Below are 13,010 nucleotides of genomic sequence, written 5' to 3' on the forward strand. Positions count from 1 at the left end.
GCACGTTCCCGACTGTATGCTATTCCTTGTTATTGGGCTACACTCCACAACTAGGCTTTTTTTTTTTTTTAAGAAGCAATTGATCCTCTGTGGCTAAATTATAGGCCTTCTCATGGTGTATATATAGGCCTTCTCTTCTGAATGATTTATTTCTGAACAGACAGTAGTAATTCTGTAATATAGGCTGATGTATTTATCAAGGGTGCTGCAGATCCTTCAGAACCCTTCGCGCGGCTATGATTCTAAGCAATAAATGATGAAGTGCAACGCTGGAGAGATGAGAGTTGCAAGCTCATGTCTATCAGAACAGAGAGGGAGAGATATCATAGAAAGTGAATCTCATTCTAGTTATGTGAGAGATACTGACACGCTTCTCACACAGACAAGGACAGGCTTTGGTCTCAAACATAGGTTACAATGTTGCACAAACCATAAACCTGGGCCGGCTCAACCCAAATCAACTCATATAATATTAGGGCCGGGCTGAAAATGTTTTTTGTTTTTTCAAATAACGTTTTTTTGTGGGGGCAGGAGAATAAACGAAGAGGCAACTCAAATTAACTGGATGCTTTTATTATTGTTGTTGCATCGCAAAAAGTGAGAGTGAAAAATGTCATGCCATGGTAACGGATCCGGCCGAAATAGGTTCCGGAACAAAACAGTCCAAAACGGATAGATTGACAGGATCCGGCTGAAATGATGAGTTGGTGGACTGCTGTGTGAGGCGCTCAGTGTGGTGAACTGCGTCTCCTACTGGCTACCCCCGCTACTACAGGCAGGGCTGGAGCCCTCTCTACTGCTGAATCCCAAATCTACATGATCCACCAAAATACCAAAGAAGAAATTGTCTAATTTGTGTAACGTGTCATTCCAGTCTTCAATGCAGTAGTTTAACGACGGAATTAAGCATGGAATGGAAACAATCAGGAAGTAGTTGATTCCACTAGTTAACACAGCCACATTGTAAACATGTATGGTCTTCATTCAAGGTTAGGGTTAGGCATACATGTATCCGTGTGGTTAAGGTTAGAGCTAGATTAAACATTTAATATTTAGAAGCGAAATTGTAGAAATGTGCGGGATTTAGGACTTTGTGGCTGTGGTAACTAGTGACGACAGAAGTAGTGGATACTATATTACCCAGGGTCCCCTTTGCGTGTCTACATACACTTTATAGAAACAATTTTTGATTATTTGCCGTAATTCCACCAAAAACACTTACATATAAAGCGACAAGAATATGGTCGTGAAAACCTTATCTATGCGTCTCTGACCAGACCATATAATTGGGCACAACAATATTTATCCATAACCGTTATCGAGATTGATAGTGCTGTGAATCTGGTTGGTGTCAATCCCTTCAAACATCAGTACGCTCTGGTTTCTCTTCAGATCGCATAAATCTTTCGCCTTTTACTAAAGATTTCCGTGGAGAGGAACATTATGAGTATCAACTAATTTTTTGATGCCCGGTCTTACGGCTGGGCTTCCTACACTTGTTGAAAGTAAAATTAATTTAGTACATATTTGAGTGGAAGTGTCCAGTTTGAAACCTCTATTTTGCCTGCCTTTTAGACCTATGCAGCATTGATACAGTATCTTGGGAGGAAAATAGAGGGAGTGCTCAAAGAGTACCTCTAGTTTCCAAACTCACAGTGTACGAGGCAAGAGGATCGTTCTGCAGCCTATCAGTTTAAATCCATCCAGTTTTTTAAATATTGGATATACATACTGCACAGTACATCATTTTCTGTACTTTGTGTCGCTTGTAAAGGGAGTTTGGGGTTCATTCTACTCGGGAGCACTTTTTTTGCAGCCCTGATAGTGGCCCATCAGCTTAAATCCAATCTGTTTTTCCATATTGGACATACTTAGTACACACTTTTATGTACGTTGTGTCACAGTAAAAGGGTGTCCATTCTACTCAGGAGCACTTCAGCTTTCCAAATCCACAGATTTTTACAGCGTCTCTGCTCATTTGGCGGTCCTTAAAATCCTCTGAAATGAAGTATGTTTTTCATATTGTATACAGAGCCTTCAGAAAGTATTTACACCCATTGACTTTTTCCACATTTTGTTGTGTTACAGCCTGAATATTTAAAATGGATAAAATTGAGATATTGTGTCACTGACCTACACACAATACCCCATAATGTCAAAGTGGAATTGTGTTTTTAGAAATGTTTACAAATGCTCCTCTGGGTGTAAACTCTGTGTATTTCTTAACTACAAGTGCTTCTGAGTAGAATGGACCCCCTTTGACAACGTACTATCAGTATGGTGCAATATGTATATTCAATATGGAAAAACTAGTTGATTTAAATTGATGGGCCACTCTATAAGGGCCAAATGATGTAAATCCTGTATGTAAATCCATGAAATTACATTTAGTGTGATATGTTAAGTTTTCTATTTTATTTAACCTTTATTTAACTAGGCAAGTCAGTTAAGAGCAAATTCTTATTTACAATGACGGCCTACCAAAAGGCCGGGGGCCTGGGATAAAAAAATTAAAATAAATACAATATACATATAGGACAAAACACACATCACAACAAGAGAGACAACACTACATAAAGAGAGACCTAAGACAACAGCATAGCAAGGCAGGAACACATGACAACACAGCATGGTAGCAGAACTAAACATGACACAAACATTATTGGGCATGGACAACAGCACAAAGGGCAAGAAGGTAGACACACAAATACATCACACAAAGCAGCCACAACTGTCAGTGAGTGTCCATGATTGCGTCTTTGAATGAAGAGATTGAGATAAAACTGTCCAGTTTGAGTGTTTGTTGCAGCTCGTTCCAGTCGCTAGCTGCAGCGAACTGAAAAGAGGAGCGACCCAGGGAAGTGTGTGCTTTGGGGACCTTTAACAGAATGTGACTGGCAGAACGGGTGTTGTATGTGGAGGATGATGGCTGCAGTAGATATCTCAGATAGGGGGAGTGAGGCCTAAGAAGGTTTTATAAATAAGCATCAACCAGTGGGACTTGCGACGGGTATAGAGATGACCAGTTTACAGAGGAGTATAGAGTGCAGTGATGTGTGGCAAATCTGATGGCCAAATGACAAAAAACATCTAAGTTATTTATTAATTTGAATTACAACTCGTATATGTTTCGAATTTGCGAACGCGTATGATATGTTACGAATTCTAATTTGTTGTGGCTAACGTTAGCTAGGTGACTAAAGCTACCGTTAGCTACCTGGCTAACATTAGCTAGGCTATGGGTAAGGGTTAGCTAACATGTTAAGTAGTTGAAAAGTAGCTCAAAAATAGCAAGTGCAGTAGTTGAAAAGTGTCTAAAAAGCTAAACAAAAAAAGTTGTCCACGATGAGATTTGAACACACAATACAGTAGGTGGTGGGGACGATGGTGTCCTTCGCCCCCGCCTGTCGGGCACAGTTTTCTCCGGTGGTACTAACTAACTAGCAAGCCAGCACACGGTGTCGCTAACTAACGACGGTGAGGGCAGGTGTTCAGCTGGCGGTAGCGAAAGACACTGTCTACTGGTGTCGCTCCTGCTAGCGAGCAAGGAGTACTCCGGTAGGCGGAGGCAATAAACTCAGATAATATTTTTTATTTTCATTTTTGACCCACATTCAAAAGTGTCACACACGCGTGAAGATGACGTGCTCGACGCGGTTCCTGAATGAAAGAACCAATGGGAAGCTCGACGGGGGGCGTCCCTGCAACGCATGAATACCCACATGCAGGAACAGGAGTCGCACTATTGTCTTTCACTGCGACACAACCGACAGATCATCTTAGATGGGTGTATGAGCGCACACACAAAAAAACATTGTTTATCATTTAGGCTTAAACAAATAAAGATAAAGCAAATACATGGCATAATATATTTTAGAAATACTTTAAATTGTTCTTTGTATGATAACTAGTATAAAATATACCGATAAATGTTTCAATAATTTTCGCCCTAATTATTCATTTACAAAGAATACAGGACATGGCTTTAATTCTGAAGGATTCCCCCCCAAAAAACGTGACCCAGAAGTACTTAGTTATTATTTTCCGCTTCACATAGGTGGGGCTATTTTGGTTTGTTTACGTAAGTAGCGAAAACTCTTGTTAGCGGCTAACTAGCTCATTTATAACTAGCCTCCTAGCATGATTGTGCCCTTAACTACTATCGTAGCTACATACAGTAGCTAACAATTTAAAAGACGACCAGCTAGTTTTTACTATTTGTATCTACGCGCTTTACATACTATTAAGCCTTATTTCTTATATCTAACACTCATACAGTCCACTCGTCTAGTATTGCTAGTTAACTAACATCAACGGTAGCTAGCTAACCTTAGTATGTAACTATAACTAGTTAAGTTAACTAGCTAATGTATGACCGGGTTATCGATCCTTGGCCACAGCTCGGTTGTACTTTTTCTCATGTTGCATGTCAAACATACCCAGGTATACGAACGTTGTAACGTTTAATATATAATAAGCCTAGTTAGCTAGCTTATTAGCCTAGCCAGCTAAATCGTTGACCCATTATTTAGCCAGTTTTGGAGAGCGTCCCGACCTTATTCATGACCCAGACAGTTGAAACAATGTGCTGGTAGCTAGTAACGTTAGTATGCAGCCCATTATACACAGAAGAGATGCCGAAGTGTGGCATCAAACGAGAAGCCTGTTTTACAAGAATCTACTCATCAAATGGAGGACAAAAAAACAAAGCCTACAGGTTGGTAATTTGCAGCACCTTGTGCTTTGTCTGATTTTTAACAACATTAGGTCCGTATTAAGCCTAGTCTATGACAAAAAATAACTTTCAATTGAGATTCCCCATTGAGTTAGATGTTTTGTTGTTGTCCAGGACTAGCTTTAATATGCGTCCGGGACCTTTATGTTTTGCGTCTGAGAAAAGTAGCTAGCTGTATAGCTAACTAGCCAACTCATCTGTATCTAACCAGTGGTGCCCGCATATTTTCCTGCTGACAGGAGAACGCTAATACGAAAGTATTGTACACACCACCCTTTGGGCTATCCCCATTAGTACTATTAGTGATAGTTCGGTAATAGTACTACAGCCTGCTGAATGCTGCTTTGTTTGTGGCTATAGTCTACCTGCACCACTCAATCAGGTCCACCCTACTCCCCTAGGGCCATGATTACACTGTCATGGTCAGTCACATGTACTTTCTTGTGCATGGTTATTACTAGGAAATCATTTATCTTGTTTTATCTACCTCTAGAGCCGTTTGTCATTAGCATTTTATCCTACCCCACCTGCCAACAAGCTTCTGTCAACTTATTGTGACTAGTGAAAATATGACTGCCTTCTGCTTTGAAGCTCAGCAAGTCTCCACGATTCTTTCTTTCTTTGATTTAGATTTTTTTTTTATCCTGCTTTGTATGGCCATGCATTTTTCATTTTGATTAAGTTGATCTAATGCATTATTAATGTATGTGTCTCTTCATATTTTCCTCCAGGGGTAGCTAGTGTTTGAGAGGGGCCTCCTGGAAGTTAAAGTAGCTGTTTAAAGCAGCTAGTGGTGAATAACTTGGGTTGTTTTCCAAATGGCACCCTGTTTCCTTTGTAGTGCACAACTTTTTACCAAAACCCCATTAATCATGGTCAAAGGCTATTTTGGGAATAGGGTGCCATTTGGGACGAACCTAGCACTTAGAGCTCCTACTGTACTTGTATTGTCAAAATGAAGTGGTCGATAGGCTTGTATCCATATTGTCATACCTTCATACAGACCTTGTGCCATCCCAGGACATTCGCTAATACCGGGGCACTGAACACAAGGGGCTAGCTAATTAAAAAAAACTTCAAAATAGATCGTTTCAATGCTTTTGCCTGTATTGAAAAACCATCCCGTGGCTTTTTCCAAATTCCCCGGTATACAGTATAGACTAGGCTTTTTAATCCTGCCCGCCGGTCATCATCCGTCTTGGGCTGGCTGCAATACTTTTAGATGTTATTAATACGCAACCAAATAAATGAAGCATGTTATGTAGTGTTCCAGGTCTCTGTGCCAGGCCTGTCAGGGAGCAGAGCATCAATGCCAGTTTAGCTCTAATAATTATCCTTTGACGAAGATGTGTTTATCAAACGTGTCCTTTTTTGGGGGGGATATAACTGTTCATTACAGATTTATAAACTAACGATAAGCAAGTAATTCACTGCTCTTAAATTACTTAATACCCCCTTCACAGGGTGTGCTTTTTACTCCCAAGAAACCTTGTTTTAATATGGACCTGATAGAGGTTAAGGCCCTGTGAAAGACTAGCAAAGTGTCCAAGGGGTACATCAAGCTGCCTCACGCTACAGAAACAGGATATAGGCTCCTGCTCCTGTGAGCCATTCTGGCTTGCAACAGTCAAGGCTCATGCCAGGCTACTACTTACCTAATAGGCATATGACTAGGTATGTCATAGGAGCGGCTAACACATATTTTTTTAATCCTTTGCTGTTTGAAAGATACGCCAACCTCCAGCCGAGGGCTTGACATGCCAAACACTCTAATTTAGGGTTTCAATTCATCTCGCTGCTCCCCAAGGTCAGTCTGTCATAAATCAGGGTTGTTTAATAACACTGCTGGTTTGTCGCCGACCTTGATGGGAGGGAGAATTTGAGACCTTGGACAAGCTGCAGACAGTGGGCTTGTTCGACATTGCAGCCGACAGCGTAAGCGACTACCGACTGACTCATTTACAAATCACCTCTCATCATAAGTAACTACTCAGTCATTACTGAATTGTAGATCAGTCAGCCAATCACAATGCATTACAGATTTGATCCGCTCAAATATGGTCATCTAGTGGTTATGTGGTAATGGGGGAGGAGTAGTGAGTTTGGGGTGGAGATGTTATTAGGATGTTTACGGTAGTGTCACTGTGCTGTTTATTAGAATGACGTGGCAATATCTATTAGAATGACGTGGCGATATCTATTAGAATGACGTGGCGATATCTATTAGAATGACGTGGCGATATCTATTAGAATGACGTGGCGATATCTATTAGAATGACGTGGCGATATCTATTAGAATGACGTGGCGATATCTATTAGAATGACGTGGCGATATCTATTAGAATGACGTGGCGATATCTATTAGAATGACGTGGCGATATCTATTAGAATGACGTGGCGATATCTATTAGAATGACGTGGCGATATCTATTAGAATGACGTGGCGATATCTATTAGAATGACGTGGCGATATCTATTAGAATGACGTGGCGATATCTATTAGAATGACGTGGCGATATCTATTAGAATGACGTGGCGATATCTATTAGAATGACGTGGCGATATCTATTAGAATGACGTGGCGATATCTATTAGAATGACGTGGCGATATCTATTAGAATGACGTGGCGATATCTATTAGAATGACGTGGCGATATCTATTAGAATGACGTGGCGATATCTATTAGAATGACGTGGCGATATCTATTAGAATGACGTGGCGATATCTATTAGAATGACGTGGCGATATCTATTAGAATGACGTGGCGATATCTATTAGAATGACGTGGCGATATCTAGTAGAATGACGTGGCGATATCTATTAGAATGACGTGGCGATATCTATTAGAATGACGTGGCGATATCTATTAGAATGACGTGGCGATATCTATTAGAATGACGTGGCGATATCTATTAGAATGACGTGGCGATATCTATTAGAATATCCCCACGTTTTAATTTGACCTCAGTCTTGTGAATTTCCGTCTAGGCCGGGTTACTGTAAAGTGCTGATATTAAAGGGCTTTATACATTTTTTGATTTAATAGATTCCCTTTATCCCTTTGCTTGATTCATTTAGTGAGTGGTTGGTTGATTGGTTGCCCTTCCAGGAGTTGATTTGATTTATTGATTGATTGATTTGATTGGCGCCTTTTCTGCTCCAGGAGTTGATCCTGCTGCTGCTCTGCCTGCTGTTTCTGATCAGCATCCTGAACCCCCATGTCTACTATGGAGGTATCAGTACTATGGAGCTGGACACGGTACACTACTCCGTCCTCAACGTCCTGGGATACACCCCCGTCAACAATGCCACCAATCACATCATGGAGCAAATGGCCCAGGAAATGAGTAAGTAGCAGGATGGACATGAAGTGTGAAAAATGATCATATAAGAGATATTGCATTGGATTTGTGGCATAAATGTGAAAAAGTTAGCATTTGGAGACCGTGACCAGGTAAACAAAAACCTAAGGCATGGATTGCACCCTCCCTGTCTCTTTATGGATTTAAAAACATTGCATTGCTCTGGGTTAAGTATTGACTGGAGTCTGGAGTGAAATTCGCTGTGGCCGACTCTGACTGACTCCGTTTGGGTATGCAGACCCCACTGCTGCCCCTCATGAAGAGTTCAGATCTTTATTGCAGCCCCCAACAGAGTTGCCCATCCCTGGTTTACTGTCTTGGTGGCTTTACATGTGTATGCGTCCCAACGGCACCCTATTCCCTATATAGTGCACTACGTTTCAACAGTGCACTAACGGAAATAGTGTTCCATTTGGGTTGCAGACGGTGTCTTTACGTCTGCCTTGATTCTTGTGGTTTCTTCACTGTAGACATGCCGGGCCGTCGGGAGAGTTTCTCTAGTGAAGAGGATCTGGAGAATGCCAGTCTGTATGAGCCATCAGGCTACATCGGGGTGGTCTTCATAGGAAGCATACCCACCTCTTACAGACTGCGCTTCCCTCACCACCGGCTGCCCATACCCACCTCTTACAGACTGCGCTTCCCTCACCACCGGCTGCCCATACCCACCTCTTACAGACTGCGCTTCCCTCACCACCGGCTGCCCATACCCACCTCTTACAGACTGCGCTTCCCTCACCACCGGCTGCCCATACCCACCTCTTACAGACTGCGCTTCCCTCACCACCGGCTGCCCATACCCACCTCTTACAGACTGCGCTTCCCTCACCACCGGCTGCCCATACCCACCTCTTACAGACTGCGCTTCCCTCACCACCGGCTGCCCATACCCACCTCTTACAGACTGCGCTTCCCTCACCACCGGCTGCCCATACCCACCTCTTACAGACTGCGCTTCCCTCACGACCGGCTGCCCATACCCACCTCTTACAGACTGCGCTTCCCTCACCACCGGCTGCCCATACCCACCTCTTACAGACTGCGCTTCCCTCACCACCGGCTGCCCATACCCACCTCTTACAGACTGCGCTTCCCTCACCACCGGCTGCCCATACCCACCTCTTACAGACTGCGCTTCCCTCACGACCGGCTGCCCATACCCACCTCTTACAGACTGCGCTTCCCTCACCACCGGCTGCCCATACCCACCTCTTACAGACTGCGCTTCCCTCACCACCGGCTGCCCATACCCACCTCTTACGGACTGCGCTTCCCTCACCACCGGCTGCCCATACCCACCTCTTACAGACTGCGCTTCCCTCACCACCGGCTGCCCATACCCACCTCTTACAGACTGCGCTTCCCTCACGACCGGCTGCCCATACCCACCTCTTACAGACTGCGCTTCCCTCACCACCGGCTGCCCATGCCCAGCGACTACACTCAGAACATCGGTAAGAGATTATTTAAATATTGGTGTAGGCGAAATAAAGATCTTGTTTTTTGAGCAAGATTTGTGTCCCTTCCTTATGTCCATTGGTGAGGGAGTAATATTACCCTGCTCTCTGTACAATCAGGTTATCCTCAATACTATAGAATCCTTCCTCTGTGGAAGAATTGGATGTTTGATCACTGCAAGATGATTATAATCTCCAATATGTGAGTTATAAAATAACAGGCTCTCCCGCCCTCTGTCTCCTTCGCCCTCTGTCTCTCTGTCTGCACTACAAAATTTACACAAACGTTGTGTGTTGTCTAGTCTATATAAATTCTGCTGTTTATTGGAAATAAAAAAAGAACTAGACAATTCATTCATCATTTTAATTTCCAGATGCAACAGTAGATCAAGTCTTTACATTTATATAAATCATTTCCTGATCTGTCTCATAACATGAAATACTGACCTGCATAGACTTGATAATAGACTACAAAGAGAGAATACTTGTGAACTGATTACAGTGGCAGTTTCATATTTCAATCCAGTCAGAATAAATAAACAATTAGATGAGATAAACCTTCTGGTTTTAGTAGACTGTTGCAGGCAGCGTTAGACCAGGCAGTGTTCGTGGACAAATCCTGCACATAAACCAAATAATCTGTTGAGGCATAGGATAACGAGCAGCAGTAGTTACAATGTTTATGTTTTCCTCACTGATAATTTGGACCTATCAGGATTGGGCGAAGGCGGTGCTTAAATTTCACTGCTTTGGCTGAGAGTTTCCTTTTGCAAAGGATGGAGACATCGCAAACCCAGACTCTCAATTTGAAACACATGGACCCAGAAATAAATCATGCAGCTGACCAAATTACGCAAGATTTTAGTTCTGGGTTAACAAAGATTAAACTCACCAAAAAATTCTAGAGCAAACAGAGCACATTTAGACCCTATTGCCAGAGGTTTACATGAAGGTGACTCTTCAGCGTCACCTGGCTTGACCGAGAGACAGAAGGAGAGAGAGGAGAGACAAGAAGAGCAGGACCAGGGATGAGTGGGCCAGAGTTACCCCACTGGTAGTTGCACTGACAGTTGTGCTGTTGGCAGTGTTGTTGTTATTGACGGGGGTTCTGGCTGTGACGGGTGAAGGGAACGTGCCCACAGTGGTCTGAAGGAAGCTCTGGAAGCGAGCGGCTTTGGTGAAGACCTGGATGTTGGAGGAGCGAGGACTCTGGCTCCATCGTGTTTTGCTGGAGCTGGTCTTGTTGCTGCTGTTGACAGTCAACACAGCAGCTTGGTACCATGCATCACCCTGCTTACACATGAGAGGACCACCCCCTTCACCCTGTGGGGAGAGAGAAGAATGAACACACGGGGGGAGAGGTCAGCATTGTCATGTCAGATAGACAGCCAGACTGGTTGCCTACCAAGCTACTGGAAGATCATTATGAAACTTGGGACTTAGGTGGATCTAAATGTCCTACCATCAGGCAGGCTCTGCTGACGTCAATACTGGAGATACCAAAGTCAAATAGATCACATCCCAACAGTTGCAGAGCTATCCTCAATAGCTAAACAGACATAATGCAACCATCCTTGCTGTACACCAGTTGACACTTCTGAGTCGACATTTGAAACCCGTTATTGTGCGTTTGCTTTGTTTGTCGGACCCATCTGTACCTGTCGAAGGTCCAAGGCAGCAGTGCAGATGTTATCAGAGGAGCCAGAGCTCCCACAATCCACCACAGAGGTCTGGTACTGCTCCAAGTTCTGTTCAGCTAAGGAACGACACAGAATAGAGAAATAGAGGACGAAAATCACAAGTTGACCAAACAGAAAGAACACATTTATTTTATCAGGTAAGTTGACTGAGAACACATTCTCATCTACAGCAATGCCCTGGGGAATAGTTACAGGGGAGAGAGGATGAATGAGCCAATTGGAAGCTGGGGATGATTAGGTGGCCATGATGGTCAGATTGCGAATTTAGTGAGGACATCAGGGTTAACAACCCTACTATTACGATAGGTGCCATGGGATCTTTAGTGACCACAGAGAGTCAGGACACTTGTTTAAAGTCCCGCCCTACACACGGCAATGTCCCGAATCACTGCCCTGGGGCATTGGGATATTATTTTCTTATGACCAGAGGAAAGAGTGCCTCCTACTGGCCCTCCAACACCAATTCCAGCAGCATCTGGTCTCCCATCCAGGACCAACCCTGCTTAGTTTCAGAGGTGTAACAGTATAACTTTATGTCGTCCCCTCGCCCCGACACGGGCGCGAACCAGGGACCCTCTGCACACATCAACAACTGACACCCACGAAGCGTCGTTACCCATCGCTCCACAAAAGCCGCGGCCCTTGCAGAGCAAGGGGCAACACTACATCTAGGTTTCAGAGCAAGTGACGTAACTGATTGAAACGCTACTAGCGCGTACCCGCTAACTAGCTAGCCATTTCACATCCGTTACACTCACCCCCCTTTCAACCTCCTCCTTTTCCGCAGCAACCAGTGATCCGGGTCAACAGCATCAATGTAACAGTATAACTTTAAACCGTCCCCTCACCCCGACACGGGCGCGAACCAGGGACCCTCTGCACACATCAACAACAGTCACCCACGAAGCGTCGTTACCCATCGCTCCACAAAAGCCACGGCCCTTGCAGAGCAAGGGGCAACACTACATCTAGGTTTCAGAGCAAGTGACGTAACTGATTGAAACGCTACTAGCGCGTACCCGCTAACTAGCTAGCCATTTCACATCCGTTACAGAGGCATGCCAGAAGTGTTAGTCTGTTCCAGTATTACACACTGACTCACCTCCACCCTGGCCCCTGCCCCAGCCAGCCACCCAGCACTGAGTCCCTATGCTGAAGGTGCTGCTTCCCTGGTCCACACAGATGGGCTGGATGTAGTCAGACAACGTGGGTTGGCTGGCCAGTCTGAGGATTGCCACGTTGTTGGCCGTCAAGTTGCTCATGGTGATGTTGATGACTTTAAGGGTTACCTCGTTGGGGTTGGAGCCGTTCTGCTTCAGACGACCCATGATCACGGTCCACTGAGAGGCGTCGGACTGACTGGGAGGTGGGAATAGTGAAGTTGGGGAACTTTAGCTTGGCATTACCGATACCTTCTATGTAACAGGTCCTTGTTTCAACTTGAGCACCAAGACACCAAGTGATGGAGATCTGACCATATGCATCTGACCAACTCACCCGTTTACATACAAGTGGAGTGTGTTACCTGGAGAAGCACCCAGCATCGCTCATGACATAGTCCTCTGCCACCATTGTGCCCCCGCAGACGTGTGTTCCGTTTGTCTGTAGACTGGCTATCCAGGGCCAGGATCCCCCTGAGGCCAAGCCCCCACCAGTAAGGGAGTTCAAAGAGGCACTGCCGCACACCACGGCTGCAGAAACAGGGAGAGAAGCACTACAGAAATCAGGACTGACTTTTGGCTGAGTGTAGATTTA

At 44.3% G+C, this 13,010-nt stretch overlaps 2 protein-coding genes and 1 non-coding gene across 3 annotated transcripts in view; 2 read left to right on the plus strand and 1 right to left on the minus strand.

Annotated features, from left to right (window-relative positions):
* The first annotated feature begins 1,372 nt into the window (after positions 1-1,372).
* On the plus strand, positions 1,373-1,488 carry LOC139581967 (U5 spliceosomal RNA). The gene has a single exon (XR_011676296.1). It is a non-coding gene; the product is annotated as a U5 spliceosomal RNA (small nuclear RNA).
* A 1,314-nt stretch (positions 1,489-2,802) lies between these two features.
* LOC139580386 (uncharacterized) lies at positions 2,803-9,611 on the plus strand. Its single transcript, XM_071409014.1, has 3 exons — positions 2,803-4,717; positions 7,900-8,083; positions 8,569-9,611. The coding sequence occupies exons 1-3, from the start codon at positions 4,610-4,612 to the stop codon at positions 9,603-9,605; spliced, it is 1,329 nt and encodes a 442-aa protein (XP_071265115.1). The 5' UTR covers positions 2,803-4,609; the 3' UTR covers positions 9,606-9,611.
* Positions 9,612-9,909: 298 nt separating this feature from the next.
* LOC139580280 (uncharacterized) overlaps positions 9,910-13,010 on the minus strand; it is a 41,935-nt gene continuing 38,834 nt past the window's right edge. Inside the window, exons 29-32 of the mRNA XM_071408827.1 lie at positions 12,781-12,946; positions 12,358-12,614; positions 11,214-11,311; positions 9,910-10,878 (exon numbers count right to left, since the gene is read on the minus strand). Of these exons, the coding sequence (XP_071264928.1) occupies positions 10,522-10,878; positions 11,214-11,311; positions 12,358-12,614; positions 12,781-12,946 (878 nt within the window). The 3' untranslated portion in view covers positions 9,910-10,521. The remainder of the gene's footprint in view (positions 10,879-11,213; positions 11,312-12,357; positions 12,615-12,780; positions 12,947-13,010) is intronic.

This window comes from Salvelinus alpinus, chromosome 7 (genome assembly GCF_045679555.1).
Source record: "Salvelinus alpinus chromosome 7, SLU_Salpinus.1, whole genome shotgun sequence".
Lineage (NCBI taxonomy): Eukaryota > Metazoa > Chordata > Actinopteri > Salmoniformes > Salmonidae > Salvelinus > Salvelinus alpinus.